Here is a 22,919-nt window from a genome sequence, read left to right on the forward strand (position 1 = left end):
CCAGGTTGACAGTCTTGCACGTGGATTTGGAGCACAGTCCCCTGTGAGCCATATTTAGGGTGTCGGACTTGCCGGAGCTGCAGATGGGGGCAGAGGCAGATGTTTTAGCCTTCGCCTTGCTGATGGCTCGCAGATGGGTTATGTTGGGGTAACGGGCAGTTGCTCCACCCTGTGCCTCGGTGTGGCTGGGGAGACTGAGGGGCTCCATAAGAGATGGGGTTTGTACTACATTTTAAGGAGCTGGTGACCGTCAGCTGATAAGGTGGGAGCAAAGTGGGGTGTTTGGGTGAGGTTAGGACCCGGGGGGTTGTCTGTGTTGATTCTTCTTTGCTATGTTGTGAGTTTAAAATGTTAAAATATCAAAAACCTGAATAAAAATATTTTCCAAAAAAAAGTAGCTTTATTGTATTTAAGTTAGGAAAATATAAGGGATTTATATCTGTATTAGTAAACATTAGAAATAAGGGATAGTTTTAAGTGTGTTTAATTTAATTTAATTTTCTGTGCCTGGAAGGTTAAAATCTTTAGTTAGATTCATGCTGGACAAATGTGTTTGTATGTGTGGGGGTGGTTTCAATCCCAACTGTGATCCTATTATGCTTCGAAAGAGCTATGGCATGAAGAGTAAATAAACCAGCAGTGGTTGCTCCACAACTGGGGCCTTGTAAGGTAGAGAAGCTTTTAAGTTTTAGTTTAGCTGAATTTGAGATAGAAGGCTGCTCTCGCAGCTCTGCTGGCAGCAGTTCGTTTTATAAGGCTAAAAAGGGAATGTCTCTCTCAGACATGCTAGAAGAAAAGCCATACCATGGAGTAAAGAAAACAATTGCCGGAAACCTAAAATCCATCTAGTTAAGGAAACTAGAGAAATAACGAGATGTTAACGGAACCGGGAAAACGACTATTCAGTAAAGTCACAGAGAGTTGAAATGGCATTGAAACCTGATAGGCAGAAGGATATTTGCAGTAATGCTAAGGTTTGTAAGAAATTACTCCTGTTTGGTAGATATTATTTGAAATAATTGTAGAATTCGGTGGCTAGACTTTGGAGTTTGTGTAAAGGCCTTTAAGACAAAAGAATTATGGAAGAGTGTGGAAATCTAACATTAAAACAAATGTAAAAGCTTTGTATCTAAGCGCAAGAAGCATTCGTAACAAACTTAATGAGCTAACGGCACAAATAGAAACAAAAAGGTTATGACTTGGTGCGGATTACTGAAACGTGGTTACAGGGAGGCCCGGGCTAGGAATTGAATATCCAAAGGTACGCAGTTTAACAAAAATTGTTGGAATCAATTATCAAGGATGTAATATCAGTACATTTGGAAAGCCAAAGTGCTATCCATCGGAGTCAGCATAGTTTTATGAAGGGCAAATCATGTTTGATTAATTTGCTTGAGTTCTTCGAAGATGTAACAAGCAAAGTGGATAATGGGGATCCTGTAGATGTATATATATCTGGACTTCCGGAAGGCGTTTGATAAGGTGCCGCACAGAAGGTTAATTCACAAGGTGAGATCACATGGGGTTAGGGGTAATTTATTAGCTTGGTTAGAAGACTGGCTGACGGACAGGAGATAGAGAGTTGGGATAAATGGGTCTTTTTCTGGATGGTAAGATGTAACTCGTGGGGTGCTCCTTGGGTCCCAGCTACTTACAATCTATATTAACGACTTGGATACAGCGATGGTAGGTTCTATAGCCAAATTCGCAGATGACACAAAAATAAGTGGGACAGTAAGTTGCAATGAGGAAATAAGAACGTTACAAATGGATTTGGATAGGTTAGGAGAGTGGGCCAAAATGTGTCAGATAGAGTTTAATGTGGATACAGGCGAGGTCATGCATTTTGGTTGAAAAAAATGGAAAGACAACTTATTATCTAAACGGGGAGAGACTTTAGGCTGCTCCGATGCAGTGGGATCTGGGTGTCCTGATGCATGGGTCACAGAAAATGAACATGCAGGTGCAGGTAATAAGGAAAGCAAATGGAATGTTGCCGTTTATAGCAAAAGGAATTGAGTATAAAGATAAGGAAATGTTGTTGCAACTATACAAGGCATTGTTGAGTCCACACCTGGAGTATTGTGCACAGTTTTGACCCGCTTATTTGAGGAACGTTGTCGTGGCATTGGAGGCAGTTCAGAGGAGGTTCATTAGATTGATTCCAGAGATGTGGGGTTTGTTGTATGATGAGAGATTGAACAGTTTAGGCCTATACTCTATAAAATTAAGAAGAATGAGGGGACATCTAATTGAGTATACAATATGCTAAAAGGTATGGTTAAAGTAGATGTGGAGCTGATGCTTCCTCTTGGGGGGCATTCTAAAACTAGAGGTTATAATCATAGAATTTTCTGAGAGGTAGCAAATTTAAAACAGTTTTTAGGAGAAACTACTTCTCCCAAAGGGTTATGAATCTGTGGAATTCGCTACCCCAGAATGTGGTGGATGCTGGGGCAGTGAGTAAATTCAAGGAGAAGTTAGACAGATTTTTAATTGGTAATGGGTTGAAGGGTTATGGAGAACAGGCAAGATGGTGGAGTTGAAGCCAGGATGGTATCAGCCATGATCACATTTAAGGTGTTTAGGCTCGGGAGGCCAAATTGCCTTCTCCTGCTCCTAGGTCAGCTCTTGGTTGTAACATTGTAAGTAGCAGATGAGGAACATATCATCCATGATAGAATGGCGGTGCAGGCTCGATGCGCCAAATGGGCTAATTCCACTCCTATATCTTATGAACTTATGAAATCCTAAAGGGATGGTGTAAGTACTGGACCTGGTTCACTGTTAAAAGTGGAGTGGAAGCTTTGTTTAAAATAGTCATTTGAAAACCCTGGACTTGATTTCAGAATACAAACCACTGAGGAAAAGCATTATTACGAGGAAGATTTTAAAGCCTGTTTTGGGAGTGGATTTGGAAACAATCATCTGGGGACATTCTGAGAAGAAATTCACATACGCTACTTAGGTTTGGAGTGGACAAGGGCAGCACGGTGGCGCAGTGGGTTAGCCTGCTGCCTCACAACGCTGAGGTCCCAGGTTTGATCTCAGCTCTGGGTCACTGTTCGTGTGGAGTTTGCACATTCTCCAAGTGTTTGCGTGGCTTTCACCCTCACAGTGAGTACATTTAATCAAATTTGTGCAGGATAGGTGGATTGAACACGCTAAATTGCCCCTTAATTGGGTACACTAAACTAAATTTATATTAAAAAAAAAAGGTTTGGAGTGGACTGTGTATTTGACCACAGCCAGTCTGTGTGATTGAAGGGACTTGTGTTAATAAGAGCATTTTCGCTGAAGTTTTACTTTCTATTCCCTGTTAATCTTAAAATCTGTGTGCATTTGTAAGCTAAGGGATAAGTAAAGAAGTATTGTATAATAATCCAACTTTTCATTTTTAATAAAAAAAATATTCTTGTTAAGGTTAAGTAGCGGTCTCGTGACTCTGTTCTTCCACGTTTTGTTTTTTAAAAAGTAAAAGTTACAGTCTTTTGAGTCAGGGTTCTATTCTGGGATTTCCCGTTCAGTTATAACATCAACTGGGATCGTAACATTTTGCGCTCTTTAGGATTATATGGGGCCTATTGACTTACTTCTTTGGAAATGCATTAGAACCATTAGGACTATTTGTGTAACAGCAGGTTTGGTACAGAACTCTCTTCTAATACTATAATCAATTTGTATGTGGGGCCAAGACTTAAATTTGCTATTTTCTGAATCTGTTTGCAGGACTCGCCAAAAGCATCATGTACCAATGCTGCAAAGCTGGACTGTTGAGCAACCTCATGTACAGGAAGAGGTGAGAAGGCGAATTGAAAATCAACACTTTTTCTCTTAAGGAGCCTTGGGCATGAATTTTGTAAACATTTCTGACGTGTGGTTATGCCATGTGCAGTTGTCTGAGAAATGGTCGTATTGAGTGACCTCCGACAAATACTGTTTGCTGCACCAATTGGAGGAACCTTGATATAATTTGAACTCTCCTTTTCTCGTTGGATGAGATGAACAGCAGTTGATTATCACAAGGTCGAGTTGGGGAACATCCTCTTACAACTGATATTGAAATGATACACAGAAATCATAAGCTCAGACTTTGCATTTAATCTTAGCTGAAGGATAACATGGAAATCGGGAAAGTCTAAAGAGGGACTTTCACTCTTTTAAAGGAATGTTTTAACTGTTGAGCAATACTAACATTCTCCTACCTCAATCATTTAAAAATACCCATTTTAACTGCTCACCAGTATGGTGACAAGTGTCTTGCAATTCTTTATATTATTTCTATATTCTGCCATTTCTTTCTATCCTGAATGCCTGAACTATGAAAAAGTGGAATTGATGCTCTCAACGCTTTGGAAAGGAAAGAGACTGGGTTGCTAGAAATATGGGGAAAGATCAAAAGGGTCTAGAAGAGGTGAAAAACTAATGGCTACATGCAGTGACTTGTACCACAGTCCCTGCTTATTACTAAGCAATTTATTCTATATGTGATCATGTCTGGAGTTTATTCAAAGACCCTCTTATCTGTTGTTACATATGAACCAGTACACTTTGTGGCAGATGGTGTAGTAACATGCTGCACTTCAGGGCATTGGTCATAGGTTCAAAGCTGCAGTTCCAGATGTGGTAATATAGGGAGAAGCCAGTTGGAAGCTTGATGGTTCTCCACAAATAAAATCAGGATGCAAATTATTAATGTCCTTGTGCTTCCTAGCACAGTTACAGATCAGACTTTGTAGGTGACAACAGGCAGATTATGTGGCCTACAAGAACTGAGGAAAGGGGAGAACATAACTTTTCTTCTCTCTCTCTCTCTCTCTCTCTCCTCCTCCTTCTCCCCCCCCCCCCCACCCCCCCCCCCCACCCCCACCCCCACCCCCACCCCCACCCCCACCACCACCACCACCACCACCACCACCACAAAGGATGTGTAAATTGAGCTACATGGAGATTGCCACTTGTTGTAAACTGTAAAAGTATTACTGCAATTATCCCAGGAAAGAGAAGTTGTGGGGAGGCGGTGGCTTAGTGGTATTGTTGGACTAGTAATCCAGAGACCCAGGATAATGCTCTGGGGACCCGGGTTCAAATCCCACCATGGCAGGCGATGGAATTTGAACTTGGTGAAATACCTGGAATTAAAAAGTCTAATGACCATGAAACCATTGTCAATTGTCGTAAAGACCCATCTGGTTCACTCATGTCCTTAAGTGAAGGAAATCTGTCATCCATACCTGATCTGGCCTACACATGACTCCAGACCCACAGCAATGTGGTTGACTCTTAACTAACCCCCTCAAGGGCAATTAGGGATGTGCAATAAACTGCGACGCCCATGAAACAAAAAGTTTGGAAAATAGGCAGTTTAGGAAAATGGGGGAAATAATGCAATACCAATGTGTTGGCGGTAATCTAAAAATGATCTCATAATTTACTTGTGGCTAACAGTGCTAGTGGGACTTGGCTACAGATTTAAACTAGTGTCCCAAATTATTGCATGCTTTTTATGCATTATCTTTCCACATATTGCTGCTTTATACTACATTCATATATTTTGGTCAGTGTAAAACAGTTTCAGCAGCATTGATTCATGTCGTGTGAATACATCCTTGGAGGCCCATTCTGGAACCATTTCAGAGCATATGATTCCCACATGATATAAGCTTCCTATTGATGGACATTCAGTGTTCTCATATTGTGTATTTTGTTTAAGTATAATACAAAATCTAATTCTTCAAACATTTATGTTCTGGAGAAGGTCATTATGATCCTGCCAGAGAAGTAGTTATTGAGTTCAGTGTACTGCTGCATTTGTATGCAAACTTGATAAGCCCCTTTCCAGGATACGTTGTTATGGCACAATTCCAGTGTCCGCTAACCAGTCTCTGATTGTCCACCCTTAGAACATAGAACATACAGTGCAGAAGGAGGCCCATCGGCTTGGCACCGACCCACTTAAGCCCTCACTTCCACCCTATCCCTGTAACCCAATAACCCCTCCTAACCTTTTTGGTCACTAAGGGCAGTTTATCATGGCAAATCCACCTAACCTGCAAGTCCTTGGATGGTGGGAGGAAACCTGAGCACCCGGAGGAAACCCATGTAGACACGGGGAGAACGTGCAAACTCCGCACAGATAGTGATCCAGCAGGGAATCGAACCTGGGACCCTGGTGCTGTGAAGCCACAGTGCTATCCACTTGTGCTACTGTGCTGCCTTCTTAAACTTCAGTTCATTTAAAACTAATGTATCTGTAGATTGCCCATTCATCTATTACCCCTGTACTTGCTGACCTACATTGACTCCTGATCTCAGAGTGCGATTTAAAATTCTTGTCTCTCGTGGTTAAATTCCTTTGTCAGATTGTTCAGTGCTATCTCTTAACTTAATCCATTGCTACACCCTCCTGCACCATTTATACTGTCTCATTTTGGCAATGATTTTAACCTTGTTTATAATTGTGAGACTAAATGCAATGGAAAAGTTTCAAAGTTGGAAAAATTACATTTCAATGTATGAATGAATGACTGATCAATGTTTTCTTTACAGTACTTGGACTGCCTTTGGGCCCAAATTCAGAAGATGAAAAAGGATCGTTGGCAGGAGAAACACATCTTAAGACCATACTTGGCTTTTGACAGCGTACTCTGTGAGGCGTTGCAACATAACTTGCCACCTTTCACCCCACCTCCTCACACAAAGGACTCCATGTATCCTGTGCCACGAGTCGTTTTCAGGATGTTTGACTATACAGATGCCCCTGAGGTATGCAGTAATGTTCATTTTTGCTGATTGGTCATCTAGTAATAGGTATTAGTTGCTAAATGTTTTTTTTCTCAAATCTGATTATGACTCTGTGACTTACCTTGGGACTTCTTTCTATGTTAAACATATACCATAAATACAAGATGTTGGATATATAAATGCTAGGGCAAACAAATCGGATATCAAAAACAGTAAATATTTAATATGCAATCAGCCACTCGCAACTCAAAAATGAATTGAATTTTCTGTTTCCCACTTCACATAGATTTGTTTCTTAGCTTGGTTAGAGTAATTAACTTTTAATGGTTAGTTTTAATGCAGACAGTCTTACAAGCATTTAACTCGACCTTAAGGAAAGATAATTTGCCTTTTGTGACATGTAACAGTCTACTCTCTCAAATCAAATTGATGGGGGTTATTTCTGCGTAAGACACTGATTAATGGAGTCAGGATGTGTTGTCAAATTAATTGTTGGGAAATTATAGAGGGGAAATGCAGCTGTTGCTCTGGCTCCTTGTTAATGTGCTACTTCAGTGCCATGGTTTAAGACTGACAACACAGATCTTGGATGGCAAAATATCATTGACTTGCAGTCCCTCATACACCAACTCTCCTATTTTGAATAGTCTCAATCACGTTACCTTTATTAGCTAGCTTGGTAAATTATTTCAAACATAAGTCAGAAGCTTTACAGTATAGAAAGAAAGTGAACTTTGCCAATCCTGGCTCATTTGCCGTTATCTTTGCTTTCAGAACCAGTTTTGCTCTTTTCTGTGCTCTTGTATTTTATGTGGCACTGGGACCCAAACTGAAGATAACCGTACATTGTAAAATCTCAGTATAACTTGTGCGCCAAATTATGGAAGTAAAAAAAGTGATGGCAGGGCTACAAATAGCGAGATTGTGGCTCAGAATCAGAATGTCGTATCCTTCCCTCATAGCACTTGACCCAATTCTCCTAACAGAGCCATCCATTTAGTCCCTATTGCCTGCTTTTTCTCTGTGCCCTTTGCAAATAAATATGCATTTCCCTTTTACAAGCTGTTATCAAGGATGAGGAATGGTCATCATTTGGCAGATTTCTGACACTGGTCCTTCAGAAATCCATTATTTTAAATATATGTTCTGCTCTTTGGGGCTGATACGGGCTTTTTTTTTTTTTTTTGAAGTCCCAACTTAGATTTCATTCAAAATAAACAACTTGGAATACAAGATATCACATGGCTGCCATCCTCAAGGACAGTAAATGTTAAATCGTCAACACCGCCAGTCCTTTTCTTAGCGATCACGACTTTATTTTTTGCTTTGAGCCTTAGCTGATCTTTTTTTGTTGTGTTTTTTTGGCAAGCCACATGTTTCTCAGGAACTTGGGATCAACTCCTTTCAGGGGTTCAAATCGATAAGACTTGGGCTTTTTGATCCCTGTCCTGTGCCACTTGCTGGACTGATTGTGGTTGGTGTGATTCTTGGACTTGGCCATGACTCTTACCTGATCTCCTGCGGACTCCTCCTCTACCACCAGCGGCTAACCGGAAAAGAAAGGCCGGCTGCCAAGGACGCCGGGATTTAGCGGGCAGCCCTGCTACGGGGCTTTACAAAATCACAACTGTCAGAGCGGGGACTGATTGCAGAGTTGTGATTGGGGGAGCAACGAGCATGGGAGAGACCGAGCTGTTCCTCCAATCATAGATTAAAACTCTCCCACACTGGCTTCTCCAACTCGTCCAATCACAGGTTGTCTCATTTCTGCTTTTGCTGCTCCTCCAGAAGCAGAATCTATGATTGGAGGAGCAGAAAGGATGGGAGAGGGGAAACCTGCCTTAAGCACCCACCCACTGTATAGTGTAGAGATGTAAAATTCTATAAAAATAATCTTTTTATTTTTATAAAAGGATTGTAAAAATAATCTTTTTATAATAGCTATTATTGCTGGCTGAACATTTGACTCTAGCAAACCAAAGTGTGTTCTTTGATAGACAAATCCAAATTCCTAAAATTATTTGAATTCATTGAGGACTTGGCTTTAATTTGAAGGGGGAGATTGAATTTAAGGGGTGGTTTGTGCACGTGCCAGGAGCACTCTTGTGTAATTGCATAGTATCTTCACAGTAGTTGTCTCCTTTATCTGCCCCCTTCCCGCTTTTACAATTTCAAAATATGGAGTGAACTGTTGTCAGTAAGTTAGATTATGCTTAAATATGACATTTAGATGCAGAAATCTCAGTGTAAGCATAATAACCTAACTTTCCAATGATTTTAAACTTCTCAATTGGATAATTGGATTTTTGTGAGGTGTAAGTAACTACTGATCTCATGGCACTTTTACAATTGCATCCATTTGAAGTGGCCTTGGCCTAGAAATATTTGCGTTTCACCACATTATAAAAAAAGTGCTATAAATTTCCAGTAAACTGGGCACTGCTTGTACTAGATGATCTTCACCCCTCCTCCTTTTGTATTTATGGCCTTTTCTCTGCTCCTAGATAAGAACAGAGTATTTCCCTTGCAGTTGTTATATCTGGTAAATTTAACGTTTTATGATTAACAAGTGAAGATCGTCTTGCTGTCAGCGAAGGATTTATAATTTAAATTTGATCCTTTGCCATGGATACATTTGGGACAATCTCACAGGATACATGGTCTTTCTAACCTTTTGCAGTGATTGACTTTCATTGGTAAGAATTCTTTGGGCAGGAGTTTCCTCCAGGTGTGCAATTTGCCAAAAATGGGCTAAAACAGCACAGAAGATTTGGGAATTTTAAGCACAAATTATGTTCAGGTCATTCATGATTCTTCAATCTATATGCGCTGGTTTAAAAAATTCTCACTTGAGGGTCGGTCCCACCCACAAAACTGGCCACATCTCCTGATTGAATTAATTACTGCAACAATTGTCTATGAATTGTGTACATTTGTGAGCCTTTGGGGAGATTTGTAAAATTGAAATTTTAATAAATAATTTTTTTTTTTTAAATCTGGAACACAAAGCCAGTCTTAATGGTGACCATGAAACTATCAGATCATTGTAAAACCCCATCAGGTTCACTAATATCCTTTAGGGAAGGAAATCTGCCATTGTTACCTGGTCTGGCCAACATGTGACACCTGTTGCCGGCGCCTGCTCAGCCCTCAATGATGACTAAGATACTGAACAAGGCAAATAACTTTCTTAAGTTTTAAGACATGCAGAAAGATCAATTTGTTCCAGGATCCAGGAGTGATAATGGAAGAAATAGGGCATGGTAGCACAGTGGTTAGCACTGTGGCTTCATAGCACCAGGGTCCCAGGTTTGATTCCCGTTTGGGTCACTATCTGTGCGGAGTCTGCACGTCCTCCCTGTGTCTTCGTGGGTTTCCTCCGGGTCCTCCAGTTTCCTCCCACAGTCCCGAAGATGCGCAGGTTAGGTGGATCGACCATGCTAAATTGCCCCTTAGTGTCCAAAAAAGGTTGGGTGGGATTACTGGGTTGCGGGGATAGGGAGGAGGTGTAGGTTTAGGTAGGGTGCTCTTTCCAAGGGCTGCTGCAGACTCGATAGGCCAAATGGCCGCCTCCTGTACTGTAAATTCTATGAAGATGGTTCTTGTATTTATGAAGCAATTCTCTGCTGTGAGTCAAGTTCCTTTAGAACCTTTTTCGAAAGTCTGTTATCTGGGACAGCTTCCTTCATGACCTCTCTGGGTGACCTCTCTGGGTGATCTCCACAGCCCTCTGCTGTAACGGTTCAAAAAAACATTTATTCCTCTCTCTCTCTCTCTCTCTCTCTAAGCTCCGCCACTTCAAACAAAGGTTCACCCTGAGGTGGCCAGACTTGAATCCGTTATTGTTCTTGACTGTCCACACCCGTTTATACAAAAGAACAGAGACATGCCTTTCATTTGCAGCTAACGTTCCATTGATGGATAAGTTGGTCATCATACTGTGATGGGCTGATGGCTGGTCAAACAAGGTTGTCCCAAGTGACAATGGATCTCGAGTGGATCATCCTGTGCATTCCCACTAACTAGTTTAACTCTGAATGGGACAGGGTAAGTCGGGCTATGAGTGTATCCCTCCGAGTCTGCTGTTCGCGTCTTTTCTTTCAGTCTGTTTAACCCCTAAATTGCCCGCTACGTTTTGGACCCCTTTTCTGGACCTAAATTCCTAATATAAGACATGGGAGCAGAATTAGGCCACTAGGCCCATTGGGTCAGCTTCACCATTCCATCATGGCTGATATTTTTCTCATCCCCATTCTCCTGCCTTCTCCCCATAACCCCAGACTCCCTTATTAATCAAAAACCTATCTATCTCTGTCTTAAAGACACTCAGTGATTTGGCCTCCACAGCCTTCTGCGGCAAAGAGTTCCACAGATTCACCACCCTCTGGCTGAAGAAATTCCTCCTCATTTCTGTTTTAAAGGATGTCCCTTCAGTCTGAGGTTGTGACCTCCAGTGGTTCACCTACCAGTGAGAACATCCATTCCATGCCCCCTCTCTCCAGTCTTCGCAGTATCCTGCAAGTTTCAATAAAATCCCCCCATATCCTTCTAAACTCCCAATGAGTACAGACCCAGAGTCCTCAGCTGCTTCTCATATGACAAGCTCTTCATTCCAGGGATCATTCTTGTGAACCTCCTCTGGACCCTTTACAAGGCCAGCACATCCTTCCTTAGATATGGAGCCCAAAACTGTTCCCAATACTCCAAATGGAGTTTGACCAGAGCGTTATACAGCCTCAGACGTACACCCCTGCTCTTGTATTCTAGCCCTCTCGACATGAATGCTAACATTGCATTTGCCTTCCTAACTGCTGACTGAACCTGTAACCTTCAGACAATCTTGAACAAGGGCTCCCAAGACCCTTTTGTGCTTCTGATTTTCTAAGTATTTCCCCATTTAGAAAATAGTCTGTGCCTCTATTCCTCCTTCCAAAGTGCATAACCTCACAATTTTCCACATTGTATTCCATCTGCCACTTCTTTGCCCACTCTCTTAGCCTGTCCAAGTCCTTCTGCCGACCCTTTGCTTCCTCAATACTACCTGTCCCTCTGCGTATCTTTGTATCATCCGCGAACTTAGCAACAGTGCTCTCTGTTCCTTCATCCAGATCATTAATGTATATTGTGAATAGTTGTGGTCCCAGTACCAACACCTGAGGCACACCACTAGTCACCGGCTGCCATCCTGAAAAAGACCCCTTTATCCCCACTGTCTGCCTTCTTCCAGTCAGCCAATCCTCTGTCCATGCCAGTATCTTACTCTTAACACTATGGGCTCTTAACTTATTTCATAGTCTCCTATGTGGCACCTTGTCAATGGCCTTCTGGAATCTAAATAAATCACCTCCACTGGTTCTCCTTTATCTAACTTCCCTGTTACTAGATTTGTCAAACATGACCTCCTCTTGACAAAGCCGTGGTGACTCAGTCCTATTTTACCATGCACTCCCAAGTACGCCACAATCTCATCTTTAATAATGGACTCTAAATCTTACCAATGACCGAAGTCAGGCTAACCGGCCTATAATTTCCAGTCTTATCCCTCCCTCCCTTCTTAAACAGGGGTGTTACATTAGACATTTTCCAGTCCTCTGGGAATAAATCCCGATCATGACACACCAAACCCACAACAATGTTATTGACTCTTAGCTGCCCTCTGAAATGGCCTATCAAGCCACACAGTTGTATCAAATCACTATAGAAAAGTCAAGCAAGAATAAAAGAGGACATTTGCCTGGCATTGACTTAGGCATCAGATACGCAAAAGGATACCATATCCTTGCAAAATCCTCCTTGCTAGTTTTTGGAGACATGTCAAAATTGGAAGAGTTGTCTCGCAATCCAGCCGATCAATTAAAAAGCCTGATGTGGCTCTCTCAGAATCTTACCTTGCAGCCAATGTCCCACAGCCCATCACCACCATCCCTGGGTATGTCCTGTCCCACTTGTAGGACCATCGAATCTCTACAATGCAGAAAGAGGTAATTGAGTATGCACCGACCCTCCGAACGATCACCCTAATTACGTCCACTCCCCCGCTCTACCCTATTACCCCCATAATCCCATCTAACCTGCACATCTTTGGACGCTAAGGGGCAATTTTATCACGGCCAATCCACCTAATGTTCTGGACTGTGGGAGGAAACCTGTTCACCAGGAGGAAACCCATGCAGACATGGGGAGAAAGTGCAAACTCCACACAGACAAGCTAACCAAAGGTGGCATGGAACAGTGCTATATAGTCAAGAAGAGGCAGCCTGGTTGATGGAATCCCTGCCAGCAGCAGCCTGCTGACTAGGGAGGTAAAGCAGAAACTGTTTAGGTCGCCTTTTCCATCCTCTTTCTCATTCGGGGGGTGAGCACAGTGGCCCTGAAAAGGGCTGTTCGGTCACTCAAGCAGTTGCTGATTTTCACCACTCCTTTCCAGTGAAAAACAACCGTGTGACCTGAGTCTCCTGTGGGCCTGGTTGCCTGGGAGCTGTGTAATTCAGTGAGCAGGGGGTTAACTGCCAAGAGGAACTTTGTGTGTGTTAGGTTACTGGCAGCAGAGTTTTGGACAGATATAGGATCATTGGTCAGGATATTTTATTACTATTGCAGATGTGCTTATTTAATTCTGCTAATCTCTGTGCTGATTCAATATATCAATTCACTCGATGTGCTTACATTTAAAATACATATGTCACTTGTGTCCAGGTATACTGTCTGATTCCAGGCACGAATTGCAACACTGTTGGTGTTGCATTTTGCCTGACTTCACTCATTTAAAATTGTCCTTTTGAATTATTCTTTTAACTTCCTAGTTTTATTTTGTTTACTATACTCGTTTTGTATACTTAAAATGTCACCATTTGATCATTTCTGCCATTGGATTGCTTCCATTATTGGAATATATTGCTTTGTAGTCAATCTTGATAGACTGAAATGTGTCGGGGATGCAAAATACTTTCTATCTATTGAAGTTGATCAGTTTGTGGGTTGCAGTTTTATTGACCATGAATTGTCTAATCTTCTAGTTATAGTTTCAGGTACCATATTTTATTAACAGTTGGTTGTCTTTATTTCTTTTGGTTACACGGACACTGAACATTTAAGATAAATTTGACACCTAAACTATTATCTTTCTTTTAGGGCCCAGTAATGCCTGGTAGTCACTCTGTTGAGAGATATGTAATTGAGGAGAATCTGCAATACATCATCAAATCTCATTGGAAGGAAAGAAAGACATGGTAACGTCTGCATTGTTTCAGTACTGCAGTAACATTTTCTTGAGGGGGGGGATATATTATCAGATTAAATTTAAGTTTTGTGTAAGCATATGGTTGTGTGTATATACATTACCATAAATATAGTTAACAATTAGAAATGCCGGGAATAGCTAGTATTTAAAAAAAATCCTTCATGGCATGTGAACGTCACTGGCAAGGCCACAATTTGTTGCTCACACTAATTGCCATCAAGAAGGTGGTGGTGAACCACCTTCTTGAACAGCTGCAGTCCATGTGATGTGGGTGCACCTACAGTGATGTTAGCAGGAGTGCTCCAGGATTTCTGCCCAACCACAATGAATAAATAGCAATTTTAATTCCAAGTCGAGATGGTCTGAGCGTTGAAGGGGAAATTGGAGGTCGTAATGTTCTCCCTTGCATCTGTTGTCCTTCTAGATGGTAGAGGTTGTGGGCTTGGATGGTGTTGTCAAAAGGAACCTCGGCAAGTAGCTGCAGTGCATCTTGTAGATGGAACACACTGCTGTGACTCTGCCAGTGGTAGAGAGAGTAAATGTTTAAGGTGGCAGATGGGGTGTCAATCAAATGAGCTGCTTTGTCCTGGATAGTATGAAGCTTCTTGAGTTATATTGGTGCTTATTCATCCAGACAAGTGGAGAATTTTCCATCATACTCCTCACTTGTGCCTTGTAGATGATGGACAGTATTTGGGAAGTAAGGAGGTGAGTTACTCACCACAGAATCCCCAGTCTCTGATCTGCTCTTGTAGCCACAGCATTAAAAAATTTTTTTTAATGTATTTTATTACAAACATGTATCAAAGCAGGTTACAGCAAATAAACACCCCGGGAAACGTGCTTCCCAACAATCAACTATACAGTCTGTACAGATTTTCCCCCTGTTTCACCCCCCCCCAATCCCCTCGCCCCCCTGCGACGAACAGCTCCTCAAAAACGGTCACAAACATCCCCCACCTTTTCTCAAACTCCCCTGCTGAGCCCATTAACTTGTACTTTATCTTCTCTAACCACAGGAAGTCGTACAGGCCACCCAACCATGCCGCTACCCCTGGTGGCGATGCCGCCGGCCACTCCAGCAAAATTCACTGCCGTGCAATCAGAGAGGCGAAGGCCACGACATCGGCCTTCCTCCTCTCCATGACTCCGGCTTCTCTGAAACCCCAAATATCTCCACCAAAAAGCCCGGGTCCACCTCCTCCTCCACTACCCTTGCGAACACACCTGCCTAGAATTTTCCCAATTTTTCGCAACCCCAAAACATGTGCGCGTGATTCGCTTGTCCCCGCCCACAACTCTCGCACTCATTTGCTACCCCTTGAAAGAACCCATTCATTCTCACCCAAGTCATATGCACCCTGTGCACCACCTTAAACTATATCAGGCTCATCCTTGCACAAGAAGAGGCCCCGTTTACCCTTCGCAGTGCCTTACTCAATACTCCCCAATTGATCTCCCTTCCCAACTCCGCTTCCCATTTCTCCTTGATCTTCACCACCCGCTCGCCTCCCTGCTCCCCCAGCCACTTGTATATATCCCCAATTCTTCCCTCCCCTTCCACATCCGGAGCAGCAGTCGCTCCAGCAGGGTGTATCCCGGCAACCTAGCGAACCCCCTCCAGACCTTTCCACGCCCCTACTACTCTGAGTAAAGGACCTACCTCTGACATCTGTCCTATATCTATCTCCCCTCAATTTAAAGCTATGTCCCCTCGTGGTAGCCATCACCATCCGAGGAAAAAGGCTCTCACTGTCCATCCTATCTAATCCTCTGATCATCTTGTATGCCTCTATTAAGTCCCCTCTTAACCTTCTCTCTAATGAAAACAGCCTCAAGTTCCTCAGCCTTTCCTCATAAGATCTTCCCTCCATACCAGGCAACATCCTGGTAAATCTCCTCTGCACCCTTTCCAATGCTTCCACATCCTTCCTATAATGCGGCGACCAGAACTGCACGCAATACTCCAAATGCGGCCGCACCAGAGTTTTGTTCAGCTGCAACACGACCTCATGGCTCCGAAACTCAATCCCTTTACCAATAAAAGCTAAATAGCCGCAGCATTTGTATGTCTGGTTCAGATTAGTTTGTGGTCAACGGTAACCCGAAGGATATTGATAGTCGGGGAATTCAACAATATAAATGCCATTGAATGTGAAGGGACAATGGTTAGATTCGCCTTTGTTGGAGAGGGTTATTCCCTGACACTTAAGGGATGTGAATATCACTTGCTATTTATTAGCCAAAGCCTGAATGTTGTTCAGGTCTTGTTGCATATGGACATAGACTGCTTCAGTATCTGAGGAGTCGCAAATGGTACTGAACACTTTGCAATTACCAGTGAACATTCTGATCTTATGATGGAGGGAAGGTTACTGTTGAGGCAGCCAAATTTGCTAAGGAAATGGGAAGAGAAAGCAAAAATTCTAAAATGATTTGTGGGTTTGTCTGCTAACTATTGGGACCTCAATCAATTTAAGCTGCCGTTGACAATGGTCCTTTATCTTTTTTTTTTAAATAATATTTTATTGAAAATTTTTGGTCAACCAACACAGTACATTGTGCATCCTTTACACAACATTGTAACAATACAGATAATAATGACCTTTTTTAAATTTAAACAACAACAACAAATAAATAAATATTAAATAACAAAAAAAAAACTAGCCCTAATTGGCAACTGCCTTGTCCCAGGCCACCCCCCCCCCCCCCCAAAGTCCTGGGCCGCTGCTGCTGCCTTCTTTGTTCTCCCCTATCTATCTTTCCGCAAGATATTCGACGAACGGTTGCCACCGCCTAGTAAACCCTTGAGCCGACGCCCTTAGGACGAACTTAATCCGCTCTAACTTTATGAACCCCGCCATATCATTTATCCAGGTCTCCACCCCCGGGGGCTTGGCTTCTTTCCACATTAGCAATATTCTGCGCCGGGCTACTAGGGACGCAAAGGCCAAAACATCGGCCTCTTTCGCCTCCTGCACTCCCGGCTCTTGTGCAACCCCAAATATAGCCAACCCCCAGCTTGGTTCGACCCGGACTCCTACTACTTTTGAAAGCACCTTTGTCACCCCCATCCAAAACCCCTGTAGTGCCGGGCATGACCAAAACATATGGGTATGATTCGCTGGGCTTCTCGAGCACCTCGCACACCTATCCTCCACCCCAAAAAATTTACTGAGCCGTGTTCCAGTCATATGTGCCCTGTGTAATACCTTAAACTGAATCAGGCTTAGCCTGGCGCACGAGGACGACGAGTTTACCCTGTTTAGGGCATCTGCCCACATCCCCTCCTCAATCTCCTCCCCTAGCTCTTCTTCCCATTTCCCTTTTAGTTCGTCCATCATAGTCTCCCCTTCGTCTCTCATTTCCCTATATATATCCGACACCTTACCGTCCCCCACCCATTTCTTTGAGATGACTCTGTCCTGCACCTCTTGTGTCGGGAGCTGCGGGAATTCCCTCACCTGCTGCCTCGCAAAAGCCCTCAATTGCATGTACCTGAATGCATTCCCTTGGGGCAACCCATATTTCTCGGTCAGCGCTCCCAGACTCGCAAACTTCCCATCCACAAATAGATCTTTCAATTGCGTTATACCTGCTCTTTGCCACATTCCATATCCCCCATCCATTCCCCCCGGGGCAAACCTATGGTTGTTTCTTATCGGGGACCCCCCCAGTGCTCCGGTCTTTCCCCTATGTCGTCTCCACTGTCCCCAAATCTTCAGTGTAGCTACCACCACCGGACTCGTGGTATAGTTCCTTGGTGAGAACGGCAATGGGGCTGTCACCATAGCCTGCAGGCTGGTCCCCCTACAGGACGCCCTCTCTAATCTCTTCCACGCCGCTCCTTCCTCCTCTCCCATCCACTTACTCACCATTGAAATATTAGCGGCCCAATAATACTCACTTAGGCTCGGTAGTGCCAGCCCCCCCCTATCCCTACTACGCTGTAAGAATCCCTTCCTCACTCTCGGAGTCTTCCCGGCCCAAACAAAACCCATAATACTCTTTTCTATCCTTTTGAAAAAAGCCTTCGTGATCACCACCGGGAGACACTGAAACACAAAAAGGAATCTCGGGAGGACCACCATCTTAACTGCCTGCACCCTCCCTGCCATTGACAATGCTACCATGTCCCATCTCTTGAAATCTTCCTCCATCTGTTCCACCAACCGCGTCAAATTTAGCCTGTGCAATGTGCCCCAATTCTTAGCTATCTGGATCCCCAGGTAACGAAAGTCTCTTGTTACCTTCCTCAACGGTAGGTCTTCTATTTCTCTACTCTGCTCCCCTGGATGCACCACAAACAGCTCACTCTTTCCCATATTCAATTTATACCCTGAAAAATCCCCAAACTCCCCAAGTATCCGCATTATTTCTGGCATCCCCTCCGCTGGATCCGCCACATATAGTAGCAGATCATCCGCATATAAAGATACCCGGTGTTCTTCTCCTCCCCTAAGTATTCCCCTCCATCCCTTGGAACCTCTCAGCGCTATCGCCAGGGGCTCAATCGCCAGTGCAAACAGTAATGGGGACAGAGGACATCCCTGCCTTGTCCCTCTATGGAGCCGAAAATATGCCGATCCCCGTCCATTCGTGACCACACTCGCCACTGGGGCCCTATACAACAGCTGCACCCACCTAACATACCCCTCTCCGAACCCAAATCTCCTCAACACCTCCCACAGATAATCCCACTCCACTCTATCAAATGCTTTCTCGGCATCCATCGCCACTACTATCTCCGTTTCACCCTCTGGTGGGGCCATCATCATTACCCCTAACAACCTCCGTATGTTCGTGTTCAGCTGTCTCCCCTTCACAAACCCAGTTTGGTCCTCATGAACCACCCCCGGGACACATTCCTCTATTCTCATTGCCATTACCTTGGCCAAGACCTTGGCATCTACATTGAGGAGGGAGATTGGTCTGTAGGACCCGCATTGTAGCGGATCCTTTTCCTTCTTTAAAAGAAGCGATATCGTTGCTTCTGACATAGTCGGGGGCAGTTGTCCCCTTTCCTTTGCCTCGTTGAAGGTCCTCGTCAGTAGCGGGGCGAGCAAGTCCAAATATTTTCTGTAAAATTCAACTGGGAATCCGTCCGGTCCCGGGGCCTTTCCCGTCTGCATGTTCCTAATTCCTTTCACCACTTCTTCTACCGTGATCTGTGCTCCCAATCCCATCCTTTCCTGCTCTTCCACCTTGGGAATTTCCAGCCGATCCAAAAACTCCATCATTCTCTCCCTCCCATCCGGGGGTTGAGCTTCATACAATTTTTTATAAAATGTCTTAAACACTTCATTCACTCTCTCCGCTCCCCGCTCCGTCTCTCCATCTTCGTCTCTCACCCCCCCTATTTCCCTCGCTGCTCCCCTTTTCCTCAATTGGTGTGCCAGCAATCTGCTCGCCTTCTCTCCATATTCATACTGTACACCCTGCGCCTTCCTCCATTGTGCCTCTGCAGTGCCTGTGGTCAGCAAGTCAAATTCCACATGCAGCCTTTGCCTTTCCCTATACAGTCCCTCCTCCGGTGCTTCCGCATACTGTCTGTCCACCCTCAAAAGTTCTTGCAACAACCGCTCCCGTTCCTTACTCTCCTGCTTCCCTTTATGTGTCCTTATTGATATCAGCTCCCCCCTAACCACCGCCTTCAACGCCTCCCAGACCACTCCCACCTGAACCTCCCCATTGTCATTGAGTTCCAAGTACTTTTCAATGCATCCCCTCACCCTTAAGCACACCCCCTCATCCGCCATTAGTCCCATATCCATTCTCCAGGGTGGACGCCCTCTTGTTTCCTCCCCTATCTCCAAGTTTACCCAGTGTGGGGCATGATCCGAAATGGCTATAGCCGTATATTCCGTTCCCCTCACCCTCGGGATCAATGCCCTACCCAACACAAAAAAGTCTATGCGTGAATAGACTTTATGGACATAGGAGAAAAACGAGAACTCCTTACTCCTAGGTCTACTGAATCTCCACGGGTCCACCCCTCCCATCTGCTCCATAAAATCCTTAAGCACCTTGGCTGCTGCCGGCCTCCTACCAGTCCTGGACTTCGACCTATCCAGCCTTGGTTCCAACACCGTGTTAAAGTCTCCCCCCATTATCAGCTTTCCGGTCTCTAGGTCTGGGATGCGTCCTAGCATTCGCCTCATAAAATTGGCATCGTCCCAATTCGGGGCATACACGTTTACCAACACCACCATCTCTCCCTGTAATTTGCCACTCACCATCACGTATCTGCCCCCGTTATCCGCCACTATAGTCTTTGCCTCGAACATTACCCGCTTCCCCACTAATATAGCCACCCCCCTGTTTTTCGCATCCAGCCCCGAATGGAACACCTGCCCTACCCATCCTTTGCGCAACCCAACCTGATCTATCAGTTTCAGGTGCGTTTCCTGTAACATGACCACATCTGCTTTAAGTTTCTTAAGGTGTGCGAGTACTCGTGCCCTCTTTATCGGCCCGTTAAGCCCCCTCACGTTCCACGTGATCAGCCGAGTTGGGGGGCTTCCCACCCCCCACCCTTGCCGGTTAGCCATCATCTTTTTCCAGCTTCTCGCCCAGTTCCCACGCGGCTGTATTTCTCCCAGACGGTGCCCCCCCGCCCATCCTTTCCCGCACCCACTCCCCCCTTTCCCCAGCAGCAGCAACCCAGTAATTCCCCCCTCCCCTCCCCCCCCCCCCGCTAGACCCCCCGCTAGCGTAATTACTCCCCCCGTGTTGCTCCCAGAAGTCAGCAAACTCTGGCTGACCTCGGCTTCCCCCCGTGATCACGGCTCGCCCCGTGCGGCGCCCCCTCCTTCCTGCTTCTCTATTCCCGCCATAATTATCATAGCGCGGGAACCAAGCCCGCGCCTCTCCCTCGGCCCCGCCTCCCATGGCCAACGCCCCATCTCCTCTCCCTCCCCACCACCCCCCATCACCACCTGTGGGAGAAAGAAAAGTTACCATACCGCAGGATTAATCATACAATCCCTCTTCGCCCCCCCCCCCCCCCCCCCCCCCCCACTCGTCCCACCACTTTGTCCAAACGTTCATTTTCGTAGTCCAATCATTCCAATTTTTCTTCTACAATAAAAGTCCACGCTTCATCCGCCGTCTCAAAGTAGTGGTGCCTCCCTTGATATGTGACCCACAGTCTTGCCGGTTGCAGCATTCCAAACTTTATCTTTTTTTTGTGAAGTACCGCTTTGGCCCGATTAAAGCTCGCCCTCCTTCTCGCCACCTCCGCACTCCAATCTTGATAGACGCGGATCACCGCGTTCTCCCATTTACTACACCGAGTTTTCTTCGCCCATCTAAGGACCATTTCTCTATCCTTAAAACGGAGAAATCTCACCACTATGGCTCTGGGAGCTTCTCCTGCTCTCGGTCCTCGCACCATAACTCGGTATGCTCCCTCCACCTCCAACGGACCCGTCGGGGCCTCCACTCCCATTAACGAGTGCAGCATCGTGCTCACATATGCCCCGACGTCCGCCCCCTCCACACCTTCAGGAAGGCCAAGAATCCTCAAGTTGTTCCTCCTTGCGTTATTTTCCAGTGCCTCCAACCTCTCCACAGATCGTTTCTGGTGTGCCTCCTGTATCTCCGACTTCACCACCAGGCCCTGTATGTCGTTTTCATTCTCTGCTGCTTTCGCCTTCACGACCCGAAGCTCCTGCTCCTGGGTCTTTTGTTCCTCTTTCAGCCCTTCAATCGCCTGTAGTATCGGGGCCAACAACTCTTTCTTCATTTCCTTTTTTATCTCCTCCACGCAGCGTTTCAAAAACTCTTGTTGTTCAGGGCCCCATATGAAACTGCCACCTTCCGACGCCATCTTGGTTTCTGCTTGCCTTCCTTGCCGTTGTTCCAAAGGATCCGCTGCAATCCGGCCACTTTCCTCTCCTTTTTCCATCCGTGTCCAAGGGGAACACCCTTCTGGTTTACCGCACGGTGTTTTCAGCCGTTAAAATTGCCGTTGGGGCTCCTATCAAGAGCCCAAAAGTCCGTTTCACAGGGAGCTGCCGAAACGTGCGACTCAGCTGGTCATCGCCGCACCCGGAAGTCATGGTCCTTTATCTTAAGATTGTTCTTTAACGTTTAGTGATTGATCTTGGTATTGAAATTGCAGACTAGATGAAGTACGTTAAGATTGAATTGTTAAATTTGGTCTGTAAAAGAATGTAAACCCTTCATTTTCTGGGGGCCACTGACATATTTCAGCTTCATAGTCGAGATTCTGAATGTAATTCTGTGACATTTGTAATTTGTATTTCTATTCTTTTGCCTTAAATTCCCGTGGCTGATTTTCTTCTCTCTGACAGTGCTGCACAGCTGCTTAGCTATCCTGGAAAAAACAAGATTCCTCTGAATTACCATATAGTGGAGGTGTGTTCCTTTTTAATGAAAGTTGGTAACTCTCATTTTATCTTACTGGTGACTTGATTCTAAAGTATAGAAAATTAGACCGACAGAAGTGAAGTTTAAAAAAATAAACATTGCCTATTTTCTATTTAAAAATTTCACTTTACTGAACTAGAGATTGTGTGAGCTGTTCAAGATAAGCTATATGTTAGAAAGAAACCTTTCCAATGTCCTAATGCTGAATAAAGCCTCAGACATGCTGAATGTATGCTGAGTCGTTGCTGAAAGAAAAACCCAAGAGATTTAAGGTACAGTGGCAGGAGGGGCACAAAATTGATTAAAAGGGCAGAAAGCAGTGAACTGTTGTTTATTGAACTGAAGGGAAGTGTGCTGTTGTGTTCCCAGTGTTTGGTGTTGGATCGCTGCTATTTTTGACAAATTAATGAACTGGACTTGTATATACAGGACACTAAAATTTTCAAATGCCACAACTGTAGTTATTAATGAGGAGGATAGTACCAGACTAAATGGCACATTTTCATCAAAGAGAGCTGAAGTAGGTGCACAAATCTTTGAA

The 22,919-nt window shown here is 44.5% G+C and overlaps 1 protein-coding gene across 1 annotated transcript in view; it reads left to right on the forward strand.

The window, feature by feature from the left end:
• LOC140429671 (nuclear cap-binding protein subunit 1) overlaps positions 1–22,919 on the forward strand; it is a 134,962-nt gene that overhangs the window by 56,012 nt on the left and 56,031 nt on the right. The window contains exons 7-10 of the mRNA XM_072516959.1: positions 3,730–3,799; positions 6,550–6,765; positions 13,876–13,973; positions 22,303–22,366. Coding sequence (XP_072373060.1) covers positions 3,730–3,799; positions 6,550–6,765; positions 13,876–13,973; positions 22,303–22,366 — 448 coding nt within the window. The remainder of the gene's footprint in view (positions 1–3,729; positions 3,800–6,549; positions 6,766–13,875; positions 13,974–22,302; positions 22,367–22,919) is intronic.

This window comes from Scyliorhinus torazame, chromosome 9 (genome assembly GCF_047496885.1).
Source record: "Scyliorhinus torazame isolate Kashiwa2021f chromosome 9, sScyTor2.1, whole genome shotgun sequence".
Taxonomy (NCBI): Eukaryota; Metazoa; Chordata; class Chondrichthyes; order Carcharhiniformes; family Scyliorhinidae; genus Scyliorhinus; species Scyliorhinus torazame.